Below are 14,857 nucleotides of genomic sequence, written 5' to 3' on the forward strand. Positions count from 1 at the left end.
ATAATGTAATAAAATAATAATATAATAATGTAATAATGTAATAAAATAATTATGTAATAAAATAATAATGTAATAAAATAATAATGTAATAAAATTATAATGTAATAAAATAATAATATAATAATGTAATAATGTAATAAAATAATAATGTAATAAAATAATAATGTAATAAAATAATAATGTAATAAAATAATAATGTAATAAAATAATAATGTAATAAAATAATAATGTAATAAAATAATAATGTAATAAAATAATAATATAATAATGTAATAATGTAATAAAATAATAATGTAATAAAATAATAATGTAATAAAATAATAATGTAATATAATAATAATGTAATAAAAGAATAATGTAATAAAAGAATAATGTAATAAAAGAATAATGTAATAAAAGAATAATGTAATAAAAAAATAATGTAATAAGAGAATAATGTAAAAAAAGAATAATGTAATAAAAGAATAATGTAATAAAAGAATAATGTAATAAAAGAATAATGTAATAAAAGAATAATGTAATAAAAGAATAATGTAATAAAAGAATAATCTAATAAAACAATAATGTTATAAAAGAATAATGTAACAAACAAAATGTAATAAAAAATAATGTAATAAAAATGTAATAAAAATGTAATAAAATAACATAGTAATATAAAAATGTAATTAAATAATAATGCATTAAAGAATAATGTAATAAAAATAATGTAATAAAAATGTCATATAAACATGTAATAAAAGAATAATGTAATAAAATAATAATGTAATAAAAGACTAATGTAATAAAAGAATAATGTAATAAAACAATAATGTAATAAAACAATAATGTAATAAAAAAAATGTAACAAACAAAATGGAAAAAAAAATAATGTAATAAAAATGTAATAAAATGTAATAAAATAACATAGTAATATAAAAATGTAATTAAATAATAATGCATTAAAGAATAATGTAATAAAAATAATGTAATAAAAATGTCATATAAAAATGTAATAAAAGAATAATGTAATATAAAAAATGTAATAACAATAATGTAATGTAAAAAATGTAAGAAAATAATAATATAATAAAAAATAATGTAATAAAAAATAATGTAAAAACTGCAATAAAAAATTATGTAATAAAAGAATAATATAATAAAAGAATAATGTAATAAAAATAATGTAATAAAAATAATGTAATAAAAATTATGTTTAAAAAAATTATGCAATAAAAGAATAATATAATACAAGAATAATGTAATAAAATAATAATGTAATAAAATAATAATGTAATAAAATAATAATGTAATAAAATAATAATGTAATAATGTAATAATGTAATACAATAATAATGTAATAAAATTGTAATGTAATAAAATAATAATGTAATAAAATAATAATGTAATAAAATAATAATGTAATAATGTAATAATGTAATAAAATAATAATGTAATAATGTAATAATGTAATAAAATAATAATGTAATTAAATAATAATATAATAAAATTTTAATGTAATAAAAAAATAATGTAATAAAATTTTAATGTAATAAAATAATAATGTAATAAAATAATAATGTAATAAAATAATAATGTAATAAAATAATAATGTAATAAAATAATAATGTAATAAAATAATAATGTAATAAAGTGATAATGTAATAAAATAATAATGTAATAAAATGATAATATAATAATGTAATAATGTAATAAAATAATAATGTAATAAAATAATAATGTAATAAAATAATAATGTAATAAAATAATAATGTAATAAAATAATAATGTAATAAGACAATAATATAATAATGTAATAATGTAATAAAATAATAATGTAATAAAATAATAATGTAATAATGTAATAATGTAATAAAATAATAATGTAATAAAATAATAATGTAATAAAATAATAATGTAATAGAATAATAATGCAATAAAATCATAATATAATAATGTAATAATGTAATAAAATAATAATGTAATAAAATAATAATGGAATAAAATTATAATGTAATAAAATAATAATGTAATAAAATAATAATGTAATAAAATAATAATGTAATAAAATAATAATGTAATAAAATAATAATGTAATAAAATAATAATATAATAATGTAATAATGTAATAAAATAATAATGTAATAAAATAATAATGTAATAAAATTATAATGTAATAAAATAATAATGTAATAAAATAATAATCTAATAAAGTAATAATGTAATAAAATAATAATGTAATAAAATAATAATGTAATAAAATAATAATATAATAATGTAATAATGTAATAAAATAATAATGTAATAAAATAATAATGTAATAAAAACATAATGTAATAAAATAATAATGTAATAAAATAATAATATAATAAAATAATAATGTAATAAAATAATAATGTAATAAAACTATAATATAATAATGTAATAATGTAATAAAATAATAATGTAATAAAATAATAATGTAATAAAATAATAATGTAATAAAATAATAATGTAATAAAATAATAATGTAATAAAATAATAATATAATAATGTAATAATGTAATAAAATAATAAAATAAAATAATAATATAATAATGTAATAATGTAATAAAATAATAATGTAATAAAATAATAATGTAATAAAATAATAATGTAATAAAATAATAATGTAATAAAATAATAATGTAATAGAATAATAATGTAATTAAATTATAATATAATAATGTAATAATGTAATAAAATAATAATGTAATAAAATCATAATGTAATAAAATTATAATGTAATAAAATAATAATGTAATAAAATTATAATGTAATAAAATAATAATGTAATAAAATAATAATGTAATAAAATAATAATGTAATAAAATAATAATGTAATAAAATAATAATGTAATAAAATAATAATGTAATAAAATTATAATGTAATAAAATAATAATGTAATAAAATAATAATGTAATAAAATAATAATGTAATAAAATAATAATGTAATAAAATAATAATGTAATAAAATAATAATGTAATAAAATAATAATGTAATAAAATAATAATGTACTAAAATAATAATATAATAATGTAATAATGTAATAAAATAATAATGTAATAAAATAATAGTATAATAATGTAATAATGTAATAAAATAATAATGTAATAAAATAATAATGTAATAAAATAATAATGTAATAAAATAATAATGTAATAAAATAATTATATAATAATGTAATAATGTAATAAAATAATAATGTAATAAAATAATAATATAATAATGTAATAATGTAATAAAATAATAGTATAATAATGTAATAATGTAATAAAATAATAATGTAATAAAATAATAATGTAATAAAATAATAATGTAATAAAATAATAAGGTAATAAAATAATAATGTAATAAAATAATAATATAATAATGTAATAATGTAATAAAATATTAATGTAATAAAATAACAATGTAATAAAATAATAATATAATAATGTAATAATGTAATAAAATAATAATGTAATAAAATAATAATATAATAATGTAATAATGTAATAAAATAATTATGTAATAAAATAATAATGTAATAAAATAATAATGTAATAAAATAATAATGTAATAAAATAATAATATAATAATGTAATAATGTAATAAAATAATAATGTAATAAAATAATAATGTAATAAAATAATAATGTAATAAAATAATAATGTAATAAAATAATAATGTAATAAAATAATAATGTAATAAAATAATAATGTAATAAAATAATAATATAATAATGTAATAATGTAATAAAATAATAATATAATAAAATAATAATGTAATAAAATAATAATGTAATATAATAATAATGTAATAAAATAATAATGTAATAAAATTATAATGTAATAAAATAATAATGTAATAAAATAATAATATAATAATGTAATAATGTAATAAAATAATAATGTAATAAAATAATAATGTAATAAAATAATAATGTAATAAAATAATAATGTAATAAAATAATAATGTAATAAAATAATAATATAATAATGTAATAATGTAATAAAAGAATAATGTAATAAAATAATAATGTAATAAAATAATAATGTAATAAAATAATAATATAATAATGTAATAATGTAATAAAATAATAATGTAATAAAATAATAATGTAATAAAATAATAATATAATAATCTAATAATGTAATAAAATAATAATGTAATAAAATAATAATATAATAATGTAATAATGTAATAAAATAATTATGTAATAAAATAATAATGTAATAAAATAATAATGTAATAAAATAATAATGTAATAAAATAATAATGTAATAAAATAATAATGTAATAGAATAATAATGTAATTAAATTATAATATAATAATGTAATAATGTAATAAAATAATAATGTAATAAAATAATAATGTAATAAAATTATAATGTAATAAAATAATAATGTAATAAAATAATAATGTAATAAAATAATAATGTAATAAAATAATAATGTAATAAAATAATAATGTAATAAAATAATAATATAATAATGTAATAATGTAATAATGTAATAAAATAATAATGTAATAAAATAATAATGTAATAAAATAATCATGTAATAAAATAATAATATAATAATGTAATAATGTAATAAAATAATAATGTAATAAAATAATAATATAATAATGTAATAATGTAATAAAATAATTATGTAATAAAATAATAATGTAATAAAATAATAATGTAATAAAATAATAATGTAATAAAATAATAATATAATAATGTAATAATGTAATAAAATAATAATGTAATAAAATAATAATGTAATAAAATAATAATGTAATAAAATAATAATATAATAATGTAATAATGTAATAAAATAATAATGTAATAAAATAATAATATAATAATGTAATAATGTAATAAAATAATAATGTAATAAAATAATAATATAATAATGTAATAATGTAATACAATAATTATGTAATAAAATAATAATGTAATAAAATAATAATGTAATAAAATAATAATGTAATAAAATAATAATATAATAATGTAATAATGTAATAAAATAATAATGTAATAAAATAATAATGTAATAAAATAATAATGTAATAAAATAATAATGTAATAAAATAATAATGTAATAAAAAAATAATGTAATAAAATAATAATGTAATAAAATAATAATATAATAATGTAATAATGTAATAAAATAATAATGTAATAAAATAATAATGTAATAAAATAATAATGTAATATAATAATAATGTAATAAAATAATAATGTAATAAAATAATAATGTAATAAAATAATAATGTAATAAAATAATAATATAATAATGTAATAATGTAATAAAATAATAATGTAATAAAATAATAATGTAATAAAATAATAATGTAATAAAATAATGATGTAATAAAATAATAATATAATAATGTAATAATGTAATAAAAGAATAATGTAATAAAATAATAATGTAATAAAATAATAATGTAATAAAATAATAATGTAATAAAATAATAATATAATAATGTAATAATGTAATAAAATAATAATGTAATAAAATAATAATGTAATAAAATAATAATATAATAATGTAATAATGTAATAAAATAATAATGTAATAAAATAATAATATAATAATGTAATAATGTAATAAAATAATAATGTAATAAAATAATAATGTAATAAAATAATAATGTAATAAAATAATAATGTAATAGAATAATAATGTAATTAAATTATAATATAATAATGTAATAATGTAATAAAATAATAATGTAATAAAATAATAATGTAATAAAATTATAATATAATAAAATAATAATGTAATAAAATAATAATGTAATAAAATAATAATGTAATAAAATAATAATGTAATAAAATAATAATATAATAATGTAATAATGTAATAATGTAATAAAATAATAATGTAATAAAATAATAATGTAATAAAATAATCATGTAATAAAATAATAATGTAATAAAATAATAATGTAATAAAATAATAATGTAATAAAATAATAATGTAATAAAATAATAATATAATAATGTAATAATGTAATAAAATAATAATGTAATAAAATAATAATGTAATAAAATAATAATGTAATAAAATAATAATGTAATAAAATTATAATGTAATAAAAAAAATGTACTAAAAGAATAATGTAATAAAAATAATGTAATAAAATAATAATGTAATAAAAAATAATGAAAAACAATAATGTAATAAAATAATGTAATAAAAAATAATGTAATAAAAATAATGCAATACAAAATTATGTAATAAAAGAATTAATATAAGAATAATATAATAAAATAATAATGTAATAAAATAATTATGTAATAAAAGAATAATATAATAAAAGAATAATGTACTAAAAGAAAAAATCCTTATAAAAATAATGTAATAAAAATAATGTAATGAAAAATAATGTAATAAAAATAATGTAATGTAAAACAATGTAATAAAATAATTATGTAATAAAAGAATAATATTATAAAAGAATAATGTACTAAAAGAAAAAATCCTTATAAAAAATAATGTAATAAAAATAATGTAATGAAAAATAATGTAATAAAAATAATGTAATGTAAAACAATGTAATAAAATAATTATGTAATAAAAGAATAATATTATAAAAGAATAATGTACTAAAAGAAAAAATCCTTATAAAAAATAATGTAATAAAAATAATGTAATGAAAAATAATGTAATAAAAATAATGTAATGTAAAACAATGTAATAAAATAATGTAATAAAGGAATAATGTAATAAAAATAATGTAATAAGAGAATAACTTAATAAAAGGATAATGTAATAAAAAATAATGTAATAAATGAATAATGTAATTAAAGAATAATGTAAAAAAGAGTAATGTAATAAAAAATAATATAATAAAAGAATAATGTAATAAAAAAAATAATGCAATAAACGAATTATGTAATAAAAGAATAATCCAATGTAAAAAAAATATTATGTAATGTAATAAAATTATTATGTATGCAATAAAAGAATAATCCAATGTAAAAAAAAAATATTTAATAAAAATAATGTAATAAAACAATAATGTAATAAAAATAATTTAATAAAATAATAATGTAAAAAATGATGTAATAAAAAATAATGCAATAAAATAATGTAAAAAAAGGATAATGTAATAAAAAATACGGTTAAAAATAATGTAATAAAAAAATTATTAGGCCGTCGGCCCAGAGTGAAAATTCTTAATTTTAATGAGATGTAAAAGGGGTGGGCATGATTTTTGGATATGATATGTATAAAATCATAAGAAACATGGAAAAAAATTTCACAAGCAAGATTATGGTGCATTAATAAATAATTTTAATTTTAATGCACAAAAAAATGCTAACTGTTAAGTTGCCTTCGTACAAAAAAGTAGCCATTCAGAATACTTCTTTTATTTACTCCTTACAATCTACCAATCACAATCATCGTAGTGCGAGTTAAAAATTCAATATGGCTGCCTCCAGTGAAGAAGAAATGTTTGTAAACAAAGACAAAAAAGAGTGCGTTATGTGCATATTTCCAACTAAAACATTGAATGTTAGATCTTTTTCAGTGAAGACATGGACGCGCTTTTTAGAATATGTTAAAAAATGGAAAGGTTTACATGGACCACAAGCAGAAATTGCGAAAAACTTTGACTTAAGCTGTGATTCAACTGAAATACCACCTCGTGTTGGGTTTCACCAAACTTGTTATGCACGTTTCACGGATTATCAGAAAATTGAAAGAATTCAGAAAAAACTAGAAAAGAATACTGATAACGTTTTCGAAGGTAAGTTTAAGCTTTTAATAATTTTTATTTTTATTGATACGTATTTGGAAAGAGACAATTTTTCTTATACTCCCTCTATTCACTTAGGCAAGTACGTGTGAACTGAACAGCATGAAAAATTTTATGGTAGGAAAAAATGGATTTAGAGTAACATTTCGTATATAAATTTAATGGAAAATCATCCTCCATTTCCTGGAGACTATTGTTAATTTTTTTTTACCATTAACCCTAAGTCTGAGTGCCAAGATTGTAATTTACCCCCTCCTCTCCCAATAAAAAAATGCACAGAATTCATCTTCACTAGAAAAAAGGTCAACACCTCTAAATTCTAAAATATATTTATTCAATTTAATTGATTTTTAATTTTTTTTTTTTTTTTTTTTGTAAACTTCTAAGTTGTACAATCTTTTTTCTTCTCGGGGGAGGGAGCGATTTAAATGAGGGTGTTAATCTACATTAATATCTTTTCAAACAATTGAATATGTACATAAAAGTTGGCATCTGTTTTAGAAAATTTCACTTGTAAAGAAAACAAAAAAAAAACTAGAGTTTATTTCTATTTACTTGCCTCCCCCACGAGAACATAGATACAAAACAGGGTTTTATTGTGGGTAAAATTTAGTTCACCAAAAATGTATTCTGATTGGAACAAAAATTACAATTGCCTCAGTTTAGAAAGATTTCTCCTTCACAAATCTGAAACAAAAGATAACCTGTATTATCAGAATAAAGGGTACACTTTGCTCTTAGCCAAATGCTGTTACTATTTAACAGTTTTCATAATTTCAATAATTTTAGCTATTGGTTTTAATCTGGAAATGTTTCATTTCTTTTATGATTCTAAATATAGATACAACTGTCTATGGTACCATTTCTTGATTCTAGCACTTCCACAATCAGTCACTTGACAATCTATTCCATTAACCTTTATCCTCGTGTGGCTTTTAGCCTTGATAAGTGGTAACTCACTAGTAAAATAAAGTGCATTGCATATTGAATTTACCTACCAATTCCAATGATAAATATATTGCATGATTTTGTAAACATCCCTTGGTCCGATTAATAAGGAGTCACCAGACGATTTAATTGTAGAATGTAAATTAATAACATACAATTTTTTCACAGAAGTTTTATCAGCATTATACAAAAAAAATCTTAAATTTTTAATGAAATGTTTTGGATTTATGAAATAATGATTGGATATTTTTAATTTGAACTTTTCCATATACTTTGTTATTTCAAATGCATATTAAACTCCTAAATATATTTATTTTTACAGGGTCCCCATCTCAAGAAAACATTGATGCGACTACTGCCGAAAATGATGATCCACCAGCTAAAAAAAGACGGGTTCTTCGTTCCAATTTTGATCGACCATCTTTGCCAGCTAGACCAGAGCATATTTTACCAGATGTTTGCATACTATGCCAAAAAGTAAAAACTATAGTGTGCAAAGGATCTGGCAAAAGAAACAGGGAAAAACTTGTCAGATGTTCGACAATAGAAGCTGCTAATTTAAAACGAGCAGCAGAAGAAAATGAAAATGAATCACTCCTCATGCAAATAAGGAATAAAGATTGTGTAGCAATCGAAGTGAAATATCATAACTCATGTTACCGTGACTTCACTCGATATTTAACCAAACCAACCAAAACCGAACACTCTGAGCAAACTTCATATGCTAAAGCATTTGAGGTCTTTGCGAAATTAGTCCAAACAAGGATTATCGAAAACAAGGAAATCATGAGACTTAAAAAATTGAAAGATTTGTTTGTCAAACAGATTAAAGAAACACATGGAGTTGATTCGCATTTATATAAAACAGGATATTTAAAACAAAGATTAATGAAAAAATTTCCTCAATTATGCTTCATCACTCCTAAAATGAGATCACAAGGTGACATCGTGTATGTAAATGACATTACAGTGTCTTCTCTTGGAGAGGAAAAAACAGTACTCCATGAGGAAACACATACCACAACTCCAAGTGAAACAGAGTCGTCAGAAAATGACACAAACCAACAAACAAGTCATGTACGCTCAGATCCAAATCCTCTTTCTAACTTGTACATAACAGCTATGGATCTGAGAAATATTATTCAACAAGTAAAACCTCCTTCGTTATGGCCGCCAACAGCAGAAACATTAAATTTGCAGGAGGCTGAAAAGATGGTGCCCCATATTTTATTTAACTTTCTTGCATGGATAGTTGGGGCATCTGAAGATTTGTGCACAGAAAAAATAATGGACATATCTGCATCCGTCTATAGAAAGATTTTGTCTATTTCACAAGACATTATATTTTTGTCTTCTAACGGACGTACATTAATGCCAAAACATTTATCACTTGGTATGGCTGTACGCCATCTGTCTGGATCTGCCCAAGTGATTGGTTTATTGAATGGTTTGGGACATTGTGTTTCTCATTCGGTGGTTTTAAATCATGATACAGCACTAGCTGAACTTGAAATCAATCGTGGAGAAAATTCTATTCCATCCACCATCCAGGCAGGTATTCCAACAACTTTGGTCTGGGACAATAATGATTTTGGTGAGTAAACTTTATCTGGACATGGAACAACACACAACACAACTGGGATAATAATACAAAATATGTTAGTCGAACCGTGTGCATCTAAGATTGCAGTAGAAGGACTCAAAAGAACACGGAAAAGAACATTGGAACCACCAGAAGTAAATTTGGCTACATACACCGGTGGAAGAAAAGATGGCCCACTACCATTTGCTGAACATGTTTCACTTCATTCAGATCGTGTATTTCTGCAAAATTCTCTAAAACTTGATATAGCGTACTATATCACAAAATTCGGCAGTGAAATTATATTACCATCTTGGACTGGGTTTAACCAACTCCTGTGCAAAAGGGAGATTGCATCAAAATCTACGATAGGTTATTTACCCGTAATTGATGTTAGCCCCACAGAAATGGATACAGTCCTTACAATTCTAAAAAAAAGCATTGACATTGCAGATCAACTCAAGTTAGAGTCTCTTGTTATTGTAATGGATCAAGCAATCTATTCAAAGGCACAATTAATTAGATGGAGAAATCCATATTTCATGAAGAGATTGGTGATTCGACTTGGTGCTTTTCATACAGCAATGTCCTTTCTTGGGTGTTTGGGAAAGCGTTTTCGTGATGCCGGGCTTCAAGATATTCTAATAGAATCAGAAGTTGTTGCTGTAGGCTCAATAAATGGAGTTTTCACAGGTAGACACTATAACAGAGCAGTTAGAGCCCATAAATTAGTGGCCGAACCTATTTAAACAGCATTCCTGAAGAAAAGGCAGAAAAAGTGAAGCATTTAATGACATCCTTGTCACAATCATTCCCAGGACCTCAGTATGAAGAAATTCTGAAGGGAGAACATTTTCAAAGTTTTCTATCATCCTATGAAGAATTTATACAGGTTGGCAACAAAAAGCAAACTTTTGCATTCTGGAGTTCTTATATTGACATTGTAGAAATTCTTTTACTTTTCCTTAGAGGTATTCGAGAGTCAAACTGGGAACTTCACTTGGCAAGTGTTAGACAGATGTTACCTTGGGTGTTTGCATATGACCATGTAAATTATAGCAGATACCTTCCAGTTTACTGGTTGGAGATGTCTAATCTCGCTAATACTCATCCAGTGATATATACACAATGCATTGGAGGAGATTTTGCTGTTCAAAGAAGCTCAAATGCCTTTGCTAAAATTCCTTGTGACCAAACCATCGAACAAACTGCTAATCGTGATTCAAAAACAAAAGGTGGTATGACAGGCTTCAGCACAAACAAGAGAGCCGTCAACAGGTGGATATGGTCCCATCATGCGAGAGGGTCTATTACCCATGAATGTGAAACTATGGCTGGCAAAGGAGAACGAAGTGGAACACGATCAGATCTTTTACACAGTCGGATGAAACATGATAAGCTTGCTATTGGAAAGATAATAGACACAGTAAACAGTATGTTTAATCCATTTGAGTATGAACCAGCTGAGTTGATCCATATTGCATCAGGATTAGTTGCGACACAAGATGTTCAAAATGATCTGCAATTTGCTAAGGCAAGGGGCGAATCAGAATTTGAAAATTTCTGTGGGCAGCGTCTACAAACGGGAGAAGTTGATTTTTTTGCCCCGATGAAAAGAATGAATTTAAAAACATTCTCCAGTATGTCTAAAAAATCAAATCATCATGTCCACGGAAAGGATATCACTTTGGAAGCAGATAGAAATCTCCTAGCAAGATTGGTTGTGATTGGTAGAATCCGGAACATTAATCTTCAAGAATTACTGTCATATTCCTTAGGTCCATTACCATTGTCCCTTGCAAATTCACATGGATCGTTGGTTAAAACTAATAAAGCAAACTTACTTCATGCTTTAGAAAGCCATGCTAACAATCCTATTGTTGAGAACCCTATAGTAGGTGGCATATATATAGTGGATGGTATGTCGCTGATACACCAATTAAATTTGAACAAATTACAAGGAGAGAAAACATTTCTTAATCTTGCTCTTGTTATTTTGAAAAGTTTAGTGAACAGGGCAAAATCGAATCATTCTAAAGAAATTCATTTTGTTACTGATACATACCAGCAGATCTCTATAAAAAATATCGAGAGGGATAAAAGAGCTGCTACTAGCTCTCAGATAAGAATCCATGGTCAGCTCCTTCCTCAGCAATGGAAGAAATTTCTTTCAAATGGAGAGAATAAAAAATCCTTAATAGAATTCTTGGATGAAACATGGTCTAATGTTTCAACATCAGAGCTTAGAGGAGTGAAGGTATTCTTGGCGCATAACAAGAAATGTCATTCCTTCTCACCTGGAAAAGAGGCAAGTGATATTGTCATCCGGTTAGAAGAGACAAAACTTTGTAGCTCACAAGAAGAAGCTGATACACGGATTTATTTGCATGCTTCTTTTGCAGCCAACACTAGTACGGATGTAATCATTATGAGTCCTGATACCGATGTGTTTGTAATTGGAGTTTCTTTACAAAATCTTATTCCCGCACATTTATACTTCCACACAGGAAGAGGAACAAATTCGCGAACAATAGACATCAAGATGATAAAAGACAACATTGGAGAGTCTGTCAGTCAAGCCTTGATTGGTCTACATTGTTTTACAGGATGTGATAGTGTCAGTTCATTTTACGGAAAGGGCAAAAAGAAAGCACTTAGTTTATTACTGAGAGAGAATGAGTTTTGTTACGCATTCAGTGATCTTGGTAATGAATTTTATGTGAAACCAGACACAGCAAAATCATTGGAAATGTTTGTTTGCAGGTTGTATGGCCAACAAAATGTCACAAGTGTTAATGAAGCCAGATACAACATGTTTAGATTCCAAAGAAAATTGGAAATCACAATGCCTCCAAATCAAGATGCCCTGAGTGAACACATCAAGCGAGCTAACTATCAAGCAGGTACGTTTTATAAATATTTAATTTCCAATTATATGTAAAAATTAAATATATGGAGTTTCATTGTTATTTGCTTATTAGAAAGAATGAAAATTATTCAATATTAATGTTAATTTCTTTCTTTTTTCAGGTGTCTATAAAAGGAGCCTCCATGCAAATCCTGATATACCATCCCCTGATTGTCATGGATGGAAGATAGAAAATGGAGATTTAGTAATCCATTGGATGAATCTTCTTCCTGCTCCAGACAGTTTAATGGATTTAATTAACTGCTCTGCCAAATGTAAAAAAAGTCATTGTAAAGACGTTAACATTTGTACATGTCTCCAAAACAGGGTCCCATGCACAGATATGTGCAAGTGTGCAAGAGATTCTTGTTATAAAATTAGTAAAAACATTGGACATGATGATGATGACACTGATGATGGTGATGACGACGACGATGATGATGAAGTGGCATAAGCAGTGATCAGTTTTAAATAAAAGCATATATGATCTTATTTACTAACATGTTGTTTGTTTAACTTTCATTAAAAATGCCTTTTTGTCCTTTAAATCTGTGTTATTATTCATAGATTCAAAAAAATACTTTTTAATGAAAATTGACAAACATTGTATATTTTACCAAGTTGATGTGTATAAAAAATGACACAAAATCGCAGCTCTACCTCAGGTTTAAACGACCTTGTTACATACAAAATATAGCAATAGATTTGTATGACTAATAATATTGGTAGACTATAGGTGTCTCTACATGAGAAATATCAAAATGTAAATCTATTTCTTTAGTTATCCACAGAAAAGATTGAAGTTGTTTCAAATAAGATGTTTGAAAAAAGCTTTTTTAGAAAAATATTCCCTATTTTGAAGCATAGTAAATATATTAAGTCCAATATTTATGTATTAAATGATGAAGAAATAAATTGGGAATAAAATGTGCTAAACTAGATGTCTGTATTCTTATCGGTTTGTGTGCTACTAAGGTTTAAGCAAGTCATAATGTTCTATTTGATGATTGTCGGCCATCTTTAAATATGGCCGCCGTTTTCATTAATGCGCAACATTTGTGCTTGTGAAAAAAAATATGATGTTCAGGAGTCTATTGGCATTCATTTGACACCATTTTTTCTTCCACCCCCAACCGAGGTCACAGAATCAAAAATCTAGAGGGATTTTGACCTTTGGGCCCATAGCCTATATGTAATAAAAGAATAATCCTTTTCTAATAACATGCCATTTTCCTTTTTTATTTGTTGCTAAAATCACTGAGCCCCACTGCTCGATTCTATCTTTCATATAGTGGCGTTTTTATTTTATTTTCTAAATTAATACTATTTTCTTTCTCGTTTTCCTTTTTTTTTTGGTCCTGAATATGACCTTAAACTATATCCGATGGTGAAGCCCAAGCTAGCGGGCTTTTGGGAGTGTGGAGCCACCCTTTAATTGACACTCTGACCCGGAATGGTAGTACTTGTTAGGGTCCCAACTATGGGTTGAATAGAAACCGACTAAAAAAAACCCAAATATACTCTATTAAAAAATTGTTCTTCAAAATCACTTGATTCGGCATTAAATAATCTGAAAAAGGTTGATATGCCGTAAAACAAAAACAAACAAAAAACAAATTTTTTCTTTTTTCACCAAAGTTTCTTTTACATAGTCGGAGAAATGTTTGTTTATATCGCGA

The 14,857-nt window shown here is 21.6% G+C and overlaps 1 protein-coding gene across 1 annotated transcript; it reads left to right on the forward strand.

The window, feature by feature from the left end:
* The first annotated feature begins 10,344 nt into the window (after positions 1 to 10,344).
* LOC145270749 (uncharacterized) lies at positions 10,345 to 14,119 on the forward strand. Its single transcript, XM_080126353.1, has 4 exons — positions 10,345 to 10,541; positions 11,240 to 11,804; positions 12,339 to 13,173; positions 13,301 to 14,119. The coding sequence occupies exons 1-4, from the start codon at positions 10,345 to 10,347 to the stop codon at positions 13,630 to 13,632; spliced, it is 1,929 nt and encodes a 642-aa protein (XP_079982479.1). The 3' UTR covers positions 13,633 to 14,119.
* Positions 14,120 to 14,857: the final 738 nt, after the last annotated feature.

This window comes from Euprymna scolopes, chromosome 4, assembly GCF_053919585.1.
Source record: "Euprymna scolopes isolate OS-2025 chromosome 4, ASM5391958v1, whole genome shotgun sequence".
NCBI classification, from domain to species: domain Eukaryota; kingdom Metazoa; phylum Mollusca; class Cephalopoda; order Sepiida; family Sepiolidae; genus Euprymna; species Euprymna scolopes.